The following is a 19,799-nucleotide window of genomic DNA, read 5'->3' as shown; positions in this document are numbered from 1 at the left end:
ATTGTATATCATAAAATATTGTTTTTTAATGATTATTTGTTTAAATATTTTAAATCTCAGTCAATAAATTACCTTATATGTATGATTGATTAGAGATACAATTAACTTCTCATTCTTATTTGAATTAATTATAACCCTAAAGGAGCCCCTTTCAAACTTCACACATGGAAAATGTATCAAGGTCACTGATCCAGATACACAAAAATCAATTCTCTGGTAGAACAGCACCTTAAATTAACATGGATACAAGATCATATAACATCAATGATACAATTTAAAATGAACAGTTTGTGAGATATGTTTGGATACAAGTTAATTCTCGTATTTTCCTTCACTTCCGGACTGACTTCAACCCCAAATCATGAATTTGGTTATAAGCATACTCCGCTTAATTGCATCAATTTGTCTAACGAATAGGCTATGCAAATAACCCGAATGCACTGTACTGTACAAAATTCTGTATAAAATATAATTTGCATAAAATTACAACTTGTATACAACATTTGCTGTTTATTATGATGTCTTTATCATGATTTTTATGTGTTTGTTTTTGAATGAAAGAAGAAATCTTTATAGAAATAAATGTTGAAGCCAAGGATACTCCAGAATTATAATTGCCCTTCAGAGGTAACCTTATAAAGTCAATTAAGTCAAGGGTATTGTTCAAATTTGATTTCACAAGGAAAAACATGTGAAATATTCCACAGTCACTGCAACCAGCACATCTTCATACTTCAATAACAGGATTATTTAGCCTTCAAAACTGTCACATAAAGTCAATGTACAAACTGCACCACCTTTTGGTTTTAATGTTGTACTCTCTTCTATATCAAAAGACTGTCCTGGGTCCATCTCAAAGTTGAATCTCTGTATTATTTTGGCAAGTATTATTTTTGCCTCAATCTGAAATTGATGAAGTAAAATTATATACATCATAACACATCTCTGCAATTTGCACAAACAATGTATCCTATACATGCAAATCTTACAAAAAATGGCAAATTCAACGTCCTGTAATTAGTGGTAAATTTAAAAAAAAATCCAAAATCCAAAAATTATGCACATCCTTAATTAACAAACTATCTGCATCATATAAAGTTCTATCCTGTAATTCTTACAAGGAAATACATGTAGGTGCAAGCGGTCAAACTATGCAATTTTTCCTTCTTTTTTTTTAAATTTCTTGGTTTAACCTTGAAATGAACCAAACCAACAACTCACTTTAGTACAACCAGTAGTCTAGTTCCAATATTTATTTTTTTTTGGCTTGTTTTCTATTAAAAGATCACACAAGTGTTGATATCTTAAGTAATGTAAAGATTATAATACTTACTTCAGCAAATGATTTTCCAATACAAGTTCTTGGGCCTAGTGTAAATGGATAGTAGGTGTATGATGTGATTCTGAAAACAGACATGAACACTCATATAGGCATAGATTTATTACATTAGATTTATTACATTAACACCATAATTAAATATATGTAATTCTAGATAAAAAGAATGTCAGAATACAACATTTGTATTTGATTTCATTATTTTTACAAAGTTTGCATATTAAACTATAATATAAAATACGTACTATGTTGGACATTTGAATTCATGGTTCACTTATACCCACCAAAACCACATAAATTTGGTATCGAATGCATAATAATGAATTCACAGTAGTACCTAAATCTTTTATAGAAAATTTCTTTCATTGTTATAAAGGTATGAAAATTTAAACTTTTATTATTCTGTTCGCTTACTTGTTTTCAGCATCTGGACTGAATCTATCAGGGAAAAACTTCAATGGATCAGGGAAGTATTCTTCCAGCCTTGAACTTACATAAGTACTCATCTATAAAAATAAGTTTATCCATATACAATGTGTTTTTTTTATAATATATATTTCCCTTTTCATTCATAAACTTTTCAAATGCTTTTTGGCTAGAAAACAGATATAGAATCATTTTCTTAACAGTGTGGACAAGACCATTTCTTGGCGTGTTCCGGTTATCAAACGACTGGGTCAGGTTAGGTGAACGTTTGTCTGTAACACCCACTTGTCATATTGGATGTGTAATAAATTTCAACAGTGGGGTCACCAAAGGTTCTAAGTAGTAATCAAAGGTACCAGGATTATAATTTAATATGCCTGACGCACATTTCGTCTACATAAGACACATCAGGGAGGCTCAGATCAAAATAGTTATAAAGCCAACAAGTACAAATTTGAAGAAGATTAAGGACCTGAAATTCGAAAAAGTTGTGCCAAATACGGCTAAAGTAATCAATTCCTGGGATAAGAAAATCCTTAGTTTTTAGAAAAATTGAAAGTTTTGTCGACAGGAAATTTATTAAAATGACCATCTAAACGCCTAAATCAAATAATTTGAATAACTAGCAGAGGACATAACCTTGTAGGTTGATTTAATTGATAAATACTTTAACTATATATTTTTCTTCTAAGGCACCTGCATGCACTTTACTTTTTTAGTCTTTTTAAATCCCCATTGGAAGGCCTCTGACAGACTGAGTGAGTGTAAAATCACTGTTATAAATAGCCAATGACCAAAAATTTGAAGGTAAATGATTCAGTATTATTATCAACATTAAGTATTGCAGTTGTCCATGCTGTTATGAAAATGATTCTTGTCCATGCCCTTATGAAAATGATTCTTGTCCATGCTGTTATGAAAATGATTCTAAGTTAAATGACGAATTTTCAAGTCACTGCTCTGTGTACAACTTAAATTGTGAAACATATAAAGACTTAATATTGTGGCCTAAACATTATGGTTAATGAGAAAATTACTTGTTCATAAAAACATGATAAAGATATGATAAAATTATAGATGTAGGAATATAATGTGCAATGTATAGTACAACAAATATATTCTAGACTGAAACTTCTGAAAAAGCTGGCATCTCTATATGATTTTACACTTTTCTACTTATTGCACATGTAAATTTGTTTGACCTTCTTAAGCTACGACTGGAATTGTATATGTATACCCTGTCATTCAACACAATTAATCAAAGGCCAGACAAAAGAAAAAAATAGTTTACTGGTATTATACATAAAACAGGAAAGAAGACGCATTCAACATTACCCTTGGTACTCATTTAAAATGCAATCCTACTATAAGTCAGATGCCCTTTTTAGCTTTAAAATTTAAGAATTCAGTCTTGACCATCATATAAGTTGATCAAAATTTTGGCATTTTTTTGCAGAAGCCAGTAAATGACCATTGGTCAAATCTTACAGCTATTGGTGTTCCAGCAGGAATCTTGTATCCAAGGATTTCTATGTGATGTTTTGGCTCTCTGAATGTATTTGGTCCAGGAGGATAAAGACGCAGACTTTCCTTTATTACCATGTCTAAGTATTTCATTTTATTCACATCTTCAATGCTGAGATAAGATTTCATACCAACAGCATCATATACCTCTGTGCGTAGCCTAAAAAGCAATAATTTTTAAAAAGAGTCACATAATTGTGCAAAGTTAAAGGATCAAATTGGCACTCTAATTTAACTGTATACATACCAAATATCACAGATCTCTGTGATGGTTTAGCCCTCAGAAACATGTTTAACCATACCACATTCTATATGTGCCTGTTCTTATTGGGTGATTGCCATTAGTTGCTGTGTTTTGTCATAAAAAATTAAAATGTAAGTATCTTACCATAATTTTCCTTTTAATAACAACAACATTATTAAAATTTGTGAATTTATAGAAATACATTTGTATAACTAGTAAGTATATTGACTGTTAATCTAGACAGTTGTTGCTTCAGAGGTAAACTTTCCAAAGAATTGAATTAAATGACTACCTTTTAAGTACATCTTTATTCTGCCATAAACAGATCATGGTAAAACTCAATAAACAAGCTGTTGTTTCTTGTCCTTTAAAAAAAATTATTTGAAGAATTAATTAATATATACTTAGGACACATTGAATATATGTCATGAGACAGCACTAAAACTATATAAAAAAAAAAGCAGCAGGCATCAAGGAATCAAACAAAATTCAAATAAAAGAGATTTTTCATTATACTTCTTGAAAAATGTGAATTTCTGAATATATCATTTTTAGAAATATGATGGAAAGCATTTATGAAAAAAAAGAACACAACAATTAATAATTAAATGCTGAATCTCAAAAAGAGATCTATCCATGTTATCATTGACTCAATAGACCACTTTCGAGTTCATCCGTCACCGGTAAAAACTCGTCAATTATACACGCCTTTACGACGTCACTTACCAGATAGAGGGGGTCGCCTGTATCCCTGCACTATAAACGTTCATCAAGCATCTTAGTGATCGTCATTGTGCAGGATAAACTAAAAATAATGATTGTTCTGTAGGTACTTAATGGCAATTCCCTAATGACAGCAGTGTTGATTGTCAATTTTGAGAATTCAATTTGCTGAATAATTCGCACAATATAGAATTATAGTTTTCCAACCACTCGCTCAACATTGGAATGGAAGTGACGACGCCCCTAAACGCACAACTGATGTTCACTAAAACCAGAGTTTTTGACGGAAATGCATCGAACTCGAAAGTTGTCTATTGGAATTTAACTTTACCTGCCACAAAAAATACAATTATATCATCCACTATAACTTCATCATCTAACTCTGGATTCTCTACTAATAAATAAGAAATTATCTAAGAACTACATTCTGTTTATCAACAAATCAAGGGGAACAAACTAACATACAACATTCTATTCATCACCACAAGAGAGAGTCCATATAAATATGACCTATCATCACCTTCTTCATGCATTGGATACATTTGTTTACCGTACAAAAATGTAAAAAAAAATATTTCTGTGGTTCAAAAGTAATTTGTACCCATCACAGAAACCTGTAGTTGTTAATTTTTGCTTCATTTGATTTCTGGTGGAGAGTTGTCTCACTGGTAATCAAACCACATTTTCTTCATAAAAATTGTATGTTGTTGGGTTCTTAATTGTAATCCACATCCGTTTACACTGTTACATTAACAATCCTCAAATTCAAATGATTTTTTCAATTTAATAAAAAGCAATTCCACTGACTTGACCAATAAGTTATCAAAATTTGTTATTCTAACAGCTTTCTATATATTGAATGTAGCAGAACAACAAAGTGAACAGACAAATGCACAGACCAGGCAACATGTCCACCTTCTATTGTTGGTGGGCATAAAAACACAAAATGATACTTAATTTAAAGACTTAATGCAAAGAAGAATATCTTGTGCAGCAAATTTAATGAGAACAAATATCTTTTGAATTTTATAAGCTTACATTTCATTTTCACAATGTGATTTAATATGTCATCTGGTGTGTAATCTCCCCTTTCTATAGCTGCCTTTCTCTCTTCAAAGCATTGCTTAGAAAATACTCGCAGGAATCTCAAAGCTTTCCTCACATCTTTTATAAAACTCCAGTTGGAAATTTTAAACTGTAAAAGAGAGGGACATTCAAACTCATAAGTCGAAAATAAACTGACAATGCCATGGCTAAAATACTTTTTATAGAAAAGGACCAACAGACAAACAACAGTCAATAGTACACAAAACAAAACATATAAAACTAAAGACTGAGCAGGAAGAACCCTACCAAAAACCAGGGGTTATCTGCTCCTAAAGGTAATGCAGATCCTGCTACACATGTGGAACAAGATAAACAAATAAAATGACAGAACGTATGAATGATGATAGCATTGTTTATCAGCATAATAATCAAAATATTATGACATGTTGATATTACCCTGATGGGGCAGTGTTCTTCAATGAACAGATCATGCATGATTCATATCAAGAAGATCATTTACTCAGTTAACTAGGGTAGGGGTAAAAAGTCACTAAAACTTTGAGTGATGTTTAAGCCTCATGTTGAAGACCCTGTTAGCAATAACATCTATGCTTCTTAGCTTTTTTAAGTGTGTACAGAAATTTGAGTCCTGAACTTATTTACCATATCAGCTATTTTTCATCACAAAAGATATACAATACTGAAAAGTAAAAAGTGACAATCATGTGTTCCTAATTCAAAAACGTCAATTTACTAAAATATTCTGTTTTGAGGAAAATGCTATTTACTAAAACAATATGTAATAAAACAATGTACAAAATCTTCATGTTCCAGAGATTTAAGGCTCTCTTTGTAGGCCAAATTTTTATCTATCGAGAACAAAATTATCATTAATTTAACCCGATTATGCAAATTAAAAAACAGAATATCCACAAACATTTAAATAAATAATAAACAGGTGGAACAAAGGTCATATTTCTCACAGAATAAAAGGTAGGTTTAATTAACTCAAGGTCCAGAATCATTCCCAACTTAAAAATGTGGACACAATTTTTTATGTTATAAAGAATTAAGTGTTGTCTGACAGACCTGTGCCTTTCTGCTTTTTCATTCACAAAATGTCAAGAATTATTATTTTTGAATGCCTCGAAATATCTTCTCTCTATGTTTTAAAAATATAGATTTCAATATGATTTGGGCTTTTGACTATTTATTGTGAGCTTCACTGGACCTCCAGATGTTTCACTTATTTTTTTTCAATCTCATATTCTCATTGAATTGACCTCTTTATTTTCAAATAATCATCATCATTCAATCCTTCCCTTTTATTATGCCACTGTTTGTATGTATAAGTTTCACTTCATATTGTCAACTTTAATCCGATATGTTTTATATATCATATGAAGAAATTTAAAAAATGGCATCCATTTCCACATAATTTTTTTACTTTTTATTTATCTCACCGTAAAAAAAGGATCCGTAACGTTTTCTGATATTCCCCTAAAACACAGCTGTATGGCTTTGGTAAATTCTGATTTTTCTGTCCTATTGACAACATTGTTCATTTCCATCCCAAAAGCAATCTAGAATGAAATGAACATAATAATTGGTTTGGGTACCATTTTATTACAACCAGCAATCACATAACAAAGGTGATGTTATTTATAGAGTTCATAAATTTAGATAGGATCAATGATTTATCCCAAAATAAACTTATGCTGAAAGTTTTTTTATTTAAAACACTGTTGTGAGATCTTTGAATATTGTCACATATAGGTGAGAACATAAATATTGTTTTAACTAAATCAAAGCATAAAATATACATGGCTGTACAGCTATGAACATTTTTAGTTCTAATGAAGGCTTCATTATGTTTATAAATATATTTTTGAATTGCACAAGCCCATGCTGTTTTTGGTGTCTGTATATTTAATCTGTTATATGTGTACTGAAAGAAATTTTATTCTTGGCGAAGTTAAACTAGGGGTGGTCATGGATATACCTTTTTGTGTCGTTTTTTTTTTTTTTTTTGTGTGTGCTTACTGCTGATTTGACGAGTCTAGCCTCTTGAACTGATTTCTATAGTTTGTTCTTATGTTGTACTGTTGTAATACTTCCAAGGTTATGGAAGGTTTGAGCACTCACAAACAGGTAATTAATTTTACAAACATTTCTATCCTGTCCCACATCAGGAACCTGTCATTCATTGATTGTAGTTGGATGCTGTCTGCTTTATTTGTGTTTCATTGGTTTTGTTTTTTTAAGTCAGACCATTGTTTTTTCTATTTTGAATTGATTCACACTTTGTAAAGCTACTGCCATTATTTGCTTACTTTATGGTATGGTTTTTTGTTCAATTACTATTACAATTTTTATAGATATAAATATATGCAAAAAACACTAAAATTGGTCAAAATTCTGTTTTTAAGGGCAATAGCTCCTAAAGACAGTCTTCTGAGAATAAGTTTTTAAAAGTTTATAGACAGACAGAAAGACGGGCAGATATGGATGGCAAAAAATCTAAACTGTGTGGTACCTGTAATTGTTTTTAGATGTTCTTTGTCTCAGGCAAAGGGCCCTAAGACAGATGAAATAGTCCTAAATGTTTCTAGTGCCATAGAGCAAATACAGACACCACCAGGCCATAAACAGTGACCCCTGTCCAAAAATAATGGTTACGAAAATTACATTTACTTAGTAACCTTAATACTGTATATTTCAATACATACTTTTCCTATAATGTCAAGAGTCAGATGATTAAATTCATCCAGCATTGACACTTTTGTTTTGCCGTCTGCCAGTCCAGCAAGTCTAGTTATCAATAAGTCTATTTCTGTATTTAATGCAGATTCAAGTCCTCTCAGATAACTGAAAACAGAGAAAATCTACAATTACATATCTACAATTACATATCCACAATTACATATCTACAATTGGGCCCTAAAATTCCTGAAAATTCATACATTTGATGTCCAAATATTCAATGGTGCTCAATAATTATTGAATCAAAGGCTGAAGATCTCTGGTTTTAACAAGAAGATTGTTACTGTTTTAATCCTTTATAAATATCATAACCTCATAGGGGGAGAGGCAGAAGGCAGAATCTCCTATTATTCACCCTCTGTGGTCCAAAGGAGGTCAGAAGTGAACCTTATAACAAATTTATCAAACAGAGGACTTTTACTGCTTTATTTTGTAAGAAAATAAACAATGAAATACAACAACATTAATAGATGACGTCCCCATAAACAGTAGGTGTGATGCATGAACCCCCTATGCAATTTACTAACCCCTACAGATTCATAGGGGGTCACCATGTGACAGCTTTAAACTAATCACAACCTGAGGTGTGAGTAAGTCTGTTATTGTAGCAGATCACCTACCTTTTTTGAAAACAAGGGTTCATCAATTGCCTTCTCCATACCCAAACTTTTTGGTCAATTTCGGACACAAGACTTTTTCCGAAAAATCTAAAATTCAAAAGAAAAACAATAATTTGTATCTATTGTTCTTTAATTTGTACACATCACTTATACTTATCCAAGTTTTTGTGATCCCAAAAGGATAAAGCCATTACTTTCTCCATAATCTTTAGTAGAACAGATAGGTTCATTCACCATTCAATAAAATCTGCAATTTATATAATTTTTAATCAAATGGTTTACATAAATGATACAGCAACCCAAAAACAAATTAAATCAAGACATTTAAGTCTGAAAATTTCACAGATGGAACATTGATACTTAAGCATATGTATTTATGTGCTGGCATGAAATACTGTCATATACAATAGCATAATTCTAGTTATGTCTTTACCTTTCTCTAAATAAATAAATAATTCCTTCCAATGTAATGTAGGATTTTGGATGATTTCCTGTGATCTGTAATTCCTGAAAGGCATTCATATGTAATCATACTTTTTCCTGAGTTCTTTATCAAATACATGTCATTTTCTGCAATTATTCCAACAGTGCAGGAATAGAACTAATAAATTTTACTTTCGTCTGATAGCAATATGTATAAAGGCTATATACATTTGTTTTAGGAGCAAAACCATAATAAAAAACAAAAAAATAAAGAAATTAAAAGATCAACCATCTGAATTGCAAATTTTACAGACTCTCTGCTGTTTGTCCCTTGCTAGGAAACTTACTAATATTAGAATCCTATCCTTTCGTTTCATTAAATGCTTAAATCAATAAGTTTGTTATATATCTTTCTGGAAAACTTATGGATCTTTGAATCTTCCAGGACACTTACTCAAATTGTAATGTAGAGCAATAATCACATCCTTTTAAAGCCCAATTTGTTCATGTCAATGTTTAGGTCATAACAAATCCCAAATAAAATGTTTTCTAAATATACACAAATGTACATGGTGAAATGTTTTGACTTTTTAACTTACAGTGGATTCATTTATATTCGTGGGTACCAATTTTCGTGGATTAGGTAAAACTTGCATGTTCGTGGATATTTAATTTCATGGTTTTGCTGAAGTCTGAGTACAAGCCTGTAGAAAATTTATCATTCGTTGAACATTGAATTTCATGGTTCATCTGATCCAACGAAATCCACGAAAATTGGTGTCCAATGAATATAAATAAATCCACAGTATCATTAAATTCGTGTTTAAAGTCTGTAATATGAAGGTTTTACTGCAAGTATCACATATATACTTTACATTTAAGAATGTTCTATGAAAATGAGGCAAAGATCAGATGAACCAAGCCAGACAGACATGTAAACCTTATAATCATTACATACACCAAAATATAATGGGTCTATCGCTAACAGTACATGAGAAACAGATCAAACAACAAAATCTTAACATGATTATGAAAATGAGGTCAAGGTCATATGAACCCTGTAATAAGGACATGTACATCTTATAATCCTTCCATACACCAAAATATAATTGACCTATTGCTGTTTATATCATATAATTATTCCTTATTGTATCTGAGAAATAGACTTATATCATATAATTATTCCTTATTGTATCTGAGAAATAGACTTAACCACAAAACCAAACATTGTCCAAAGAACCAGGAAATTGAGGACAAGGTCAGATGAAAGCTGCAATTTGTACAAATGTAAATCTTATAATCATTCCATATATTAAATATAATTGACCTATTTCTTATAGTATCTGAGATACTGATTTGATGTGACCTATCTTTAACCTTGATCACTTGTTAACATCATTTATTTAACCTTAAATACAGTAAAATATGACATGTCTATTCTAATATATTTTACCCTGACAGCCTGTGGATCAGAAGTAAAAACAAATGTAGCCTGCATGAAGCTCATTTTAAATACAGGTCCATACTTTTTACACCTAGAATGAATAGAACAAAAGAAATGCAGCATAATATAATTGAAAGATGATTTAAAACTGAATCACTCATCTGGACATTTTTTTACTGTTTTTTCCCCCCTAGAAACCTTTTTTTTTTACAAAAGCAGTCAAGAAAAATCAAGGCCATTAATTTTTCATCTTCCATGTCAGGAATACATCATATATCAATGTTCTAAACAGCTGTACCATGAGTGTATCCATGATGACTCTCTTGTTGATACATGTATAAGGTAGAAGGCATCAAATCAGAAATCAAAAGAAAATGTCTCAGCAGAAAACCAATTGTTGATGGAGGTACTGTGACCAATAGTTGTTACTGTGTCATTTGGTCTCTTGTGAAGAGTTGTCTCATTGGAAATCATACCACATCTTCTTTTTATGCCCCACCTACAATAGTAGAGGGATAATATGTTTTCTGGTCTGTGCATCTTTTTGTCCGTTTGTCCGTTCTTCCGTCTGTTTGGCATCATGTTAAAGTTTTTGGTCAAGGTAGTTCTTGATGAAGTTGAAGTCCAATCAACTTGAAACTTAGTACACATGTTCCCTATGATATGATCCTTCTTATTTAGAGTTTTGACCCCAACTTCAAGGTCCAATGAAAATTATCGTGCGAGTGGGGCATCACTGTACTATGGACACATTCTTGTTTATAATCAATTTAAATACTAAATATCATTGGATCATCCGAACCATGTTTGGTTGAAATTGAACCGATGAATTCAGATAAGAAGATATTTTCCAAAGTTTACAGCTGACACCAAGTGATGGTAATAGCTCAAATCATCCCCCGCAGGTGAGCTGATAGTCCAGTCGAATTGTGAAACAATTGCTCAGATTGTGGTAAAAGCATCAAACTTTGCATAGTGTTAGTTGAGGTTATAACTAACATTTTTAGCTATGGACCCAATTGAGAAAATCAAAATGGCGGCTCTGGGCGGCCATTTTGAAATCATGTTAAAAAAAATAATAAAATTAATTTTAAAAAATATGAAAAATATATTTCTTTACCAATTTTGATAAACTTTCGTATTTCTTATGACAAAGAATATCAACTGAGGACTATTGAAGTATTTAGTGGCCATCTTGAATGGTGGCCATTTTGGAAACGTAAATTTACACTATATTATTATTCGCTATCCTAAATCGTTTTTTGAATTAATACTAAGTTTTATTTGCATTTACAACTAGTTTTGCTAATCATTTATTTATGACTGTTAATATAGGATATATTCTCAAATAAGCCATGCGCATGTAAACATGGTAAACACATAAATGTATATAAAGATATACGTAAATTGGCAGTTAAGCATATAGGGCTTAGTTACTTTTTTACCACCAAAAAGTGTGTATATACAATATGAGTTATGACCACTATATGTTGAAAAGGAAAACTGCGTAGCTATTAAAATCACTGGAGCTGAAAAAAATAATTAAAAAAATAGAATGGAAAGAATTCCGTAACGCGAAGAGAGGACACATGTGGATTTACAATGCCAGGCTAATACAAAAAGAGCAGACATAGACATTTGAGCTGGTAATCAGTCATTTGTTGTAAGCATACAACTGTTCCAAGTTGATGAAGGTCATGTAATGGGAGAATCACAAGGCAAAAGGTATTAATCCTTTCAAGCCAAATCTTAAGATCAAAATATATTTTGTCAGGAAAAACGAAAAAAGTCTAAGATGAGTCACGGATTGAAAAAAAAACAGTAAAATAACCAGCCACAGTTGTGATGAATCAACAAGAACAATGACTGCAGGGTTTTTTGCTTTTCTTTCTTTTTGATGAGGTATCTGACTATCATTCAACATGAAGCATCGACAATTATGATCGACAATAGTGTACGTTACTGTCACTTGAACTACTAACCATTGTTCTTTTAGCCAGACTCAGTGCTGGAGATTAATATTTCAGGAGCAGATAACATGCTAAATGTTTGTTAAAACTGCATGACAAGACAATTAGAGAGAATTCGAGACACAGAAAGAAAGTCAAGAACCTGTTATCCATTGAATGGGCCTCGCCAAAATGATATGACGGCTCACAGTCTGGAATTGTTTTAATATTTGAAATTGATGATATCTGTAAATTGTACAGTAAATGTTCTAAGTAATATGAGTTGTCATGAAAATAATGATTAATACAACACTTCTAAAAATTGAAAATTAGCTGCCATAGATGATATGCAAGCACACTTGAATGGTTGCATCTTCTCCGGATTCTCAACGAATATGTTGGGGAAGTGCTGAAACAGGTCATGTCTTTTAGTTGTGATGGTGAGGCCTCTTCATAGTCAAAGTTACTAGAATAGTTTGAAGAGTTATGCTTGCTACTATAAAAAGGTTTGCAGGGACATTCAATGTAGGCTTTCAAAATGAATCAGTTCCACAATCTATGAGACATCTTACTCTCTATCTGAGAACTGATAAGTTGCAGTTGTATCCTTTCGAATACGAGTTGCACAATTGAGTTATTATAGCTAAGAAATGGTATGTTTGTCTGCCAATCAACGATATAACTGGACTGTTTCGCGATGTTTAGCCATCATGTATCATTCTTACTGAGAAAACTTATGTCTGTTGAACTGATTCGTGTCAACAGCGTTTACTGAGTGTCCCTGTAAAGTTATTTTTAGTATCAAGCATATATATTTTGCCTGCTATGGCTATGGTGATTTTTTATTTTTACTCTTTTATTATGAGGTCTGTTTTAGAGCGTCACTAATACCTTTGTTGAAAATCAAAACAACTAATTTATATTGCTTGCATGCTTGCTATGGCAGCTACATTCCAATTTTGTTAACAGCGTTGTATCAGTTCTTCCTTCCATGATAACTCCAAGTTGTTCCAGGCGTTAACTGTACAATTTAGCGTGATCTGCAAGCTTGGAGATTAGTAATATACATCTTCCAGACCGTGTGCCATCAATGTATTTTATTATTTTGGAAAGTACAGCTCCAAGGATAAAAGATTCCTGGCTTTCTGTCTGTGTCTTGTACTCTCTGATTTGCTATAATGTCAAGTTTTATCAATCATCAAGCAGGATATTAGGGAGTTGACATCTTCAGCTCTTACTTTGGCTAGGGGAATATGTCTTGTAGTACAAGGGCACAGTCGTGCCCTATTTTTGTCGATTTGAAAATGTCGATGTATCATTGAAATCTTCAGATACATCACCACAGAAAAAATACACTGCAGTCATTGATTTTGTTGATCCAGTATCACCTTACAGTGTCTGGTTACTTATTGTTTTCCTTCAATTGGCAACTTATCTAGCATGTTTTCCCTTTTACTAATGAAATATTTTGAGATCTGAACATTTGTTTGACATGATTTGTGCCATTATGCCTTGTGATTCTGGAGTGCTTCTGCAGTTCCATAGCCCTCATTCAACTGTTTCGAATTGTGATTCTGGAGTGCTTCTGCAGTTCCATAGCCCTCATTCAACTGTTTCGAATTGAGCGAAAGGAAAATCATTTCAAAACCCAACATCTTCACATGTTTGCATCAAAGAAGTGATTGCCAGCTCAAATGTCTGTGCATATGTCTGTTCCATTTGTATCTGCTTGGCATTGCAAACCCTCACATGTCTTCTCTTGCCGTTTCACACATTCCTTCCAGTCTAATTGCCCATAATGTTCTTCTGATATCTAGCCCCAGGGTTTTCGAACACTACAATTTTGATCTTTTCCAAAAAAAAACTTTTGGTCATAAATTATATCATATATACGTAATTTCTGTTTTAAAAAGTTACTTAGGGAAACATGTAAGTAACAAAAATTCTGATACTGATATCTTTATTTTGTAAACATGTGCATGCCTTATCTGACTTCTTTGTGAATATCAAATAAAGCTTAGTAAAAAATGTATGAATGCAAACACAGTCAATATATATGAAATTGTCAGATGACAGGCCTTGTCATCTGTGATGAAGTTACCATATGACTATATAATAACTTTCTGCAGTAAGCGCTCAACTTATACATGTTATAAGTCAAAGTGAACACGGTTACTAAGGAACTGCAAATGTGTAAAGGCAGTATTAAGTAGTACTACGATATGTAAATGTCAATGGCAATGTGATCGATTTGATAGACAGAGTGTGGTTTGGCAAAACATGTACATGTCATTTATTGTTAGATATTTTTAACGTCAATTGAAAACATTTGAGTAATTGATGTTCTTTTAACATTATTTGCATGATATGAAATTCATTATGTCTGCAAATAAGGTTTTTGAAAGTTGTTTCAAATGAACAATATCAACAAAACGAATTATCCTGTAATCAGACAATTGTTATAAACGACAGGTATACACATATTTTCTTGCTTTATTTGTACTTGTAAAATAAAATTCTCCTTTTATTCTATGTTGAACAAGCGGTGGAACGAATATTGCTTTTAGAGTAAATAATTATAGTTCATTTTATGATCCTCTTCGTGGTCCGCGTTTTAATGCTGTTATACCCGATGCGAAACAGAAGAATAACTCGGGGAGGGGGGGGGGGGGGGGGTATGCTCACTTTTTCCCCTGTTTATATAGCTCAAACAAATACATTTGTATATCTTCGACAATGCATTTTTTTTATTCTTATCGAAAAATGACTACATATTTTGGCTTAAAAATCAAGATTTTTCAAGATGGCCGCCATTCAATATGGGTAATATTTCCAAAACTTTTGTTCAATTGACTAGGTTTCATGTCAATATCTTCTCTAATATCATTTTCATGATTTTTTTTTATTAATCTACAGAGATCAAACGTCCGCCATTTTAAAATGGTCGCCTCGTCCACAAATTTCGACTTTCAGAGTGGGTCCATAGCTTAAAATGTTGTCCATGACATATACTACTACTATGCCAAATTTCATGCTTTTACCACAATCTGAGCAATTTTGTCAAAAATCTGCACAAATCGACTGGACTATGAGAAGGTTCCTATTAACAGAACTACAGGGTTTGGAGTTTTTCAAAGGTTATGACAGATAAAATGAAACTTGACACATAAAAAGCCTGTCATGCAGCAAATATGTCACATGGTACATGTACATATAAGCTGGAATCAATAACCTTATTTATTAGTCTAAGTAATTAGTGCTTTTGATTTTCAGTCATAAAAAGTATGTAACCTCTTTTTAAATACTAGCATAAGGCACTTATTAAATATTTTATGTATATATTTAGCACAATATACTTACAGATCCAATGTCATTGCGCTAAAGAACATTCCTTCCTTCCTATATTTATTGAATAAATGAAAATTTCCAAGGAAAAAGCTACAAAAGGATGAAATTGTTTTTAAATAACAAAAGTCTCTAACATTAAACATCAGTACTCTCAGCTGATCTGTACTTTTAGTTTTGGGGATCTATAAGTACCCGGCCACGTCCTCTCTGTGTTTTAGTTAGATGTATTTCTATTTGTATCAAACTGACAAGTTAAGCCCTTTTCAACTGAATTTTATAGTTTTTTCTTATTATGGTGCACTATAACACCACTGTCCCAGGATAGGGGGACGTTTGGTGCCTTCAAATTACCCTTCAAACTAGTTTAACCCTGCCACATTCTGTATGTGCCTGTCCTAAGTTAGGAGCCTGTAATTCACTGGTTGTCGTTTGTTGCTGTGTAACATATTTGTTTTTCGTTCATTATTTTGTACATAATTTGGGCTGTTTTCTCATTTGATTTTTTTTACATTTGTCATGTCAGGACCTTTTGTATCGGACTATGCGGTATGGGCTTTACTCATTGTTGATTGTTGTCATACAGTGACCTAAAGTTGTTAATTTCTGTGTCATTTGGAATCTTGTGAGGAGTAGTCTTATTGGTAATCATACCATATCGTCTTATTATATATTTAATAGGGATCATTGTACAATATAAAGACTCCTTAGTGTGGGATATATCAAATATGATAGTAGCCTAATGCAGTGACAGTCAACAGTGACTTGAATACCATGGCAATAAACCACTAAAAAAATTAACAAATTTTCTTACAGAGGAATAGGTATAACCTTTTTCATCTTATAAAATTAATTGGCATTTAATCTAGCCCTGACCGTAAAATATTATATGAGACTACTGTGAAAGTACTTTAATTCGTGGGTATCAATTTTCGTGGATTGAGCAATATTCACATGTTTGTTGGTTTTTAAATTCGTGGATTTTAGTTATCTAAAATAAAAATTGAGAAATTTAAGTCTTTAGAAACGAATGTTACAAATAGTCTGGATTGAAGGAAATTGCAAAGTAAACATTGACCCGTAGTGATAACACTAATTTACTCATGATAAACAGATCAACAGATTAAAGACCATCAAAGGTATTAATTAGGCCATAAACATGTCACCTATTGAAAATAGTAACATAAACAAATGCTATAAATGTATCTTGAATTGTCAAATAATTCTTATCAAAATCAAGCCCAGCATGAAATTATTATTTTCCATATGTACGAGAACTATTATTATATAAAATGAACACTTTATCATAGTAGCATATCAATACGATTACCGGAAATCTGACTCTCATCGATCAAAAATATTTTTTATGAGAATTAAAGGATCAGAAGTTGTACAGTTTAGGTAATTAAAGATTAAATGGGTATAATCCTGCATGCGGTTGTAGTTCTGTGACTGCTATTAAAGTATTCTCAGATTTGGCATTATTCAATATTTTCTCTAGATCATATCAGTGGTCAAACCTACAGATGGGGATCTTTCCATGTCTTGATTTGGACAATGGTTGTTTTATTTCGTGGGACATTTAAATTCACGGATAAAGTCATCCACGAAAACCATGAAAATTGGTAATCCATGAATAAAAGTACTTTCACAGTAAATGAAGCAAAAAAATAAACCCTAAATCAAATTTGTTCCCACCTACACCTTCATATACATGCATGCCAACAGGAAGCTGGTGGTACAAATAAATTATTTCTAATTCAAAATTATTGAGAATGAAAATTTGTGAAAACTACTACATCATGTAAAGAGATATTTATCAAGAGGGATAAATATTTAAAACTGGACAAAACCATACATTTATATGTGTAGCACATTTTTATTAATTTGGTTTGTTTTATCAAATTTTCAAAAACAAAACTTTCCCAGAAATCATGGGAGTCACTCCCTACAATGTATGTTTATTAAAGCAAGTTGTACAAAGATTTTGTTGTCTATTAAGAGCTGCTTTTCACAATATAATATCACATCTAATCATACATGCATGTCTTTTCATATTCTTAATCTTAGGCTAAAATAAATTCCTTTCCATATTTACTTATCTATTGGAGGTCCAGGGATATGACTGTATTTTCTTCTTCCATGTATTATATATATTGAGATGAATGTAAGCACACATAGGACAACTGAGATAACAACTCCAAGTACATATAACCAATCCATTGTTGTCCTATATAGTCTGAAAATAGATGAATAAAACAGCATGTGACAAATTTTCAAATCCTGATTTCATCTAGAAATTGTACCCTATTGACAGCATGAATATCAAATCATTGATTGCCTCACAAAAACATGTAAGACAGAAATATCATCTAACTAATTGCACTCTTCATATTTTCACCAAAATTTAAAAAAAATAAAAATTTCCTATACAATTATTAAAATTAGGCGAGTGGTCCTTTACATATCATAGAATTCTTAAATTGGCTCAGCTGATCCAGGTAAACATGACCAGGTTCTGTACATCTTCACTTTAGACCATTTAGCCATTATTTACTTGATTTTGCTATAAAACAAATGTATACTAGGCTTAATCAGTCTATAACAAATTATCTCCCTTTGACATGTCAATTTTACACCTATCCTTTGAAAGCCTTATATTGTCATGGCAATTTATGTGTAAGATTGTTAATTTAAATAAAGAAAATAATTTATTTATTGCCTTATTTATACTGTTTTTTCATATACCGAACATGACTGTGTTTTGTTGGATTCTTAGTATATAAGGGGAGATAATTCTTTAAATAATATTTTTGTTTAGTGCAATATGAAACTACTATTTTAGTCAGTAGTAGTTTCATGTGCAAAGCAGTACTTACAATAACTTTCCTAGACTTCATAATTATTTGGACCAAGTTGAAGCATGCACTGCAGTGTGCACTTGAGAAGAGGAAGAAAAAAAGATTACTAAACCAAATGCGCAAAGTTACAAAAGTTGGATTTACTATTTCTGATAATATCAGATTATCATAAGGATTGTCATCTACAGGAGATGCTTAAAACTTCCATACTTTTTGCATTGTTATTCAAGGTTTTCATGTCAAAAAGAACTTGCCATATAATTAAAAAGGTAAAATGTATATGTTGTCCAGATACCGGAACACCCGAAAGTATTGTAAACATCAACAACTACGGTATTACTCAGTTACAAATTTGCATATTTTTTTTAACTCAGAAATCATATGTATAATACCAGTAGGCTCTGCACTAATTTTCTCTGATTTTGACATAATGGCAATTTTATGCATAAATGTCTCTGATCCCAATTCTCTCTGAATTTGTGTTTACCATAGATATGCCGTGAGTGGCGAGAAATGTTCATAACTTATGACTAAAAACAGGGAGGGGCACTGACTGATCCAGTCATGCTTCGTGTATATAGTTTTAATCAAAATGTTAAGAACAAAACAGAAGAAAAAGATATTTTTTTGGAATTTCGCTTTATTTTATTTTGTATATAACTCACTGGTATTCACTGTACAGTAAATAGAAATTATGAGAACTCACACACGCTGAGCACACACGCGCGGCATAGTTAAATCAGTGCCCGGCACGTTATTATCAGTATGTTGATGGAGTGCTGAATTATAAAGAAGTGAAGAAGAGATTCCTATTTTGGCCGTTTAAAGCCATTTTCTATAGGGCGAATACGCAGAGTGGAAAACGCAAAAACGCGAAATATTTTTTTCTTTCTCATTTCTCGTTTTCGACTTCATGTTTTCGCGATTCCGAATTCGCATCCACGCATTTTCGCGATTTCGCGTTTTCCGCGTTTTTGCATTTTCCCGATTTTGCGTAATATGGAGGGCGAAAACGCGAAATGGCCTTAAACGGCCACCACAGATTCCCTATATAATAAACCAAATTGTTCCCACATTTAAGGGAGGGGCGCCCC

The 19,799-nt window shown here is 32.0% G+C and overlaps 1 protein-coding gene across 2 annotated transcripts; it reads right to left on the bottom strand.

The window, feature by feature from the left end:
* Positions 1-9: 9 nt before the first annotated feature.
* Positions 10-19,028, bottom strand: LOC139514421 (cholesterol 24-hydroxylase-like). 2 transcript variants are annotated; one of them, XM_071303637.1, is made up of 16 exons: positions 18,960-19,028; positions 17,943-18,083; positions 15,860-15,937; positions 10,560-10,641; positions 9,117-9,190; positions 8,684-8,770; positions 8,030-8,168; positions 6,764-6,883; positions 5,292-5,448; positions 4,585-4,647; positions 3,823-3,895; positions 3,251-3,446; positions 1,751-1,842; positions 1,334-1,403; positions 488-903; positions 10-72 (listed from the first exon to the last, which is right to left on the bottom strand). In XM_071303637.1, the coding sequence occupies exons 2-15, from the start codon at positions 18,065-18,067 to the stop codon at positions 751-753; spliced, it is 1,509 nt and encodes a 502-aa protein (XP_071159738.1). In that variant the 5' UTR covers positions 18,068-18,083; positions 18,960-19,028; the 3' UTR covers positions 10-72; positions 488-750. The 2 variants fall into 2 exon arrangements, with proteins under 2 accessions (XP_071159738.1, XP_071159739.1); XM_071303638.1 differs by having other exon boundaries at positions 18,916-19,025.
* Positions 19,029-19,799: the final 771 nt, after the last annotated feature.

The sequence above is a fragment of the Mytilus edulis genome, chromosome 3, assembly GCF_963676685.1.
Source record: "Mytilus edulis chromosome 3, xbMytEdul2.2, whole genome shotgun sequence".
Taxonomy (NCBI): Eukaryota; Metazoa; Mollusca; class Bivalvia; order Mytilida; family Mytilidae; genus Mytilus; species Mytilus edulis.
The sequence above is the reverse complement of the archived record's forward strand: the minus strand, read 5'-3'. Positions and strand labels throughout refer to the sequence as shown.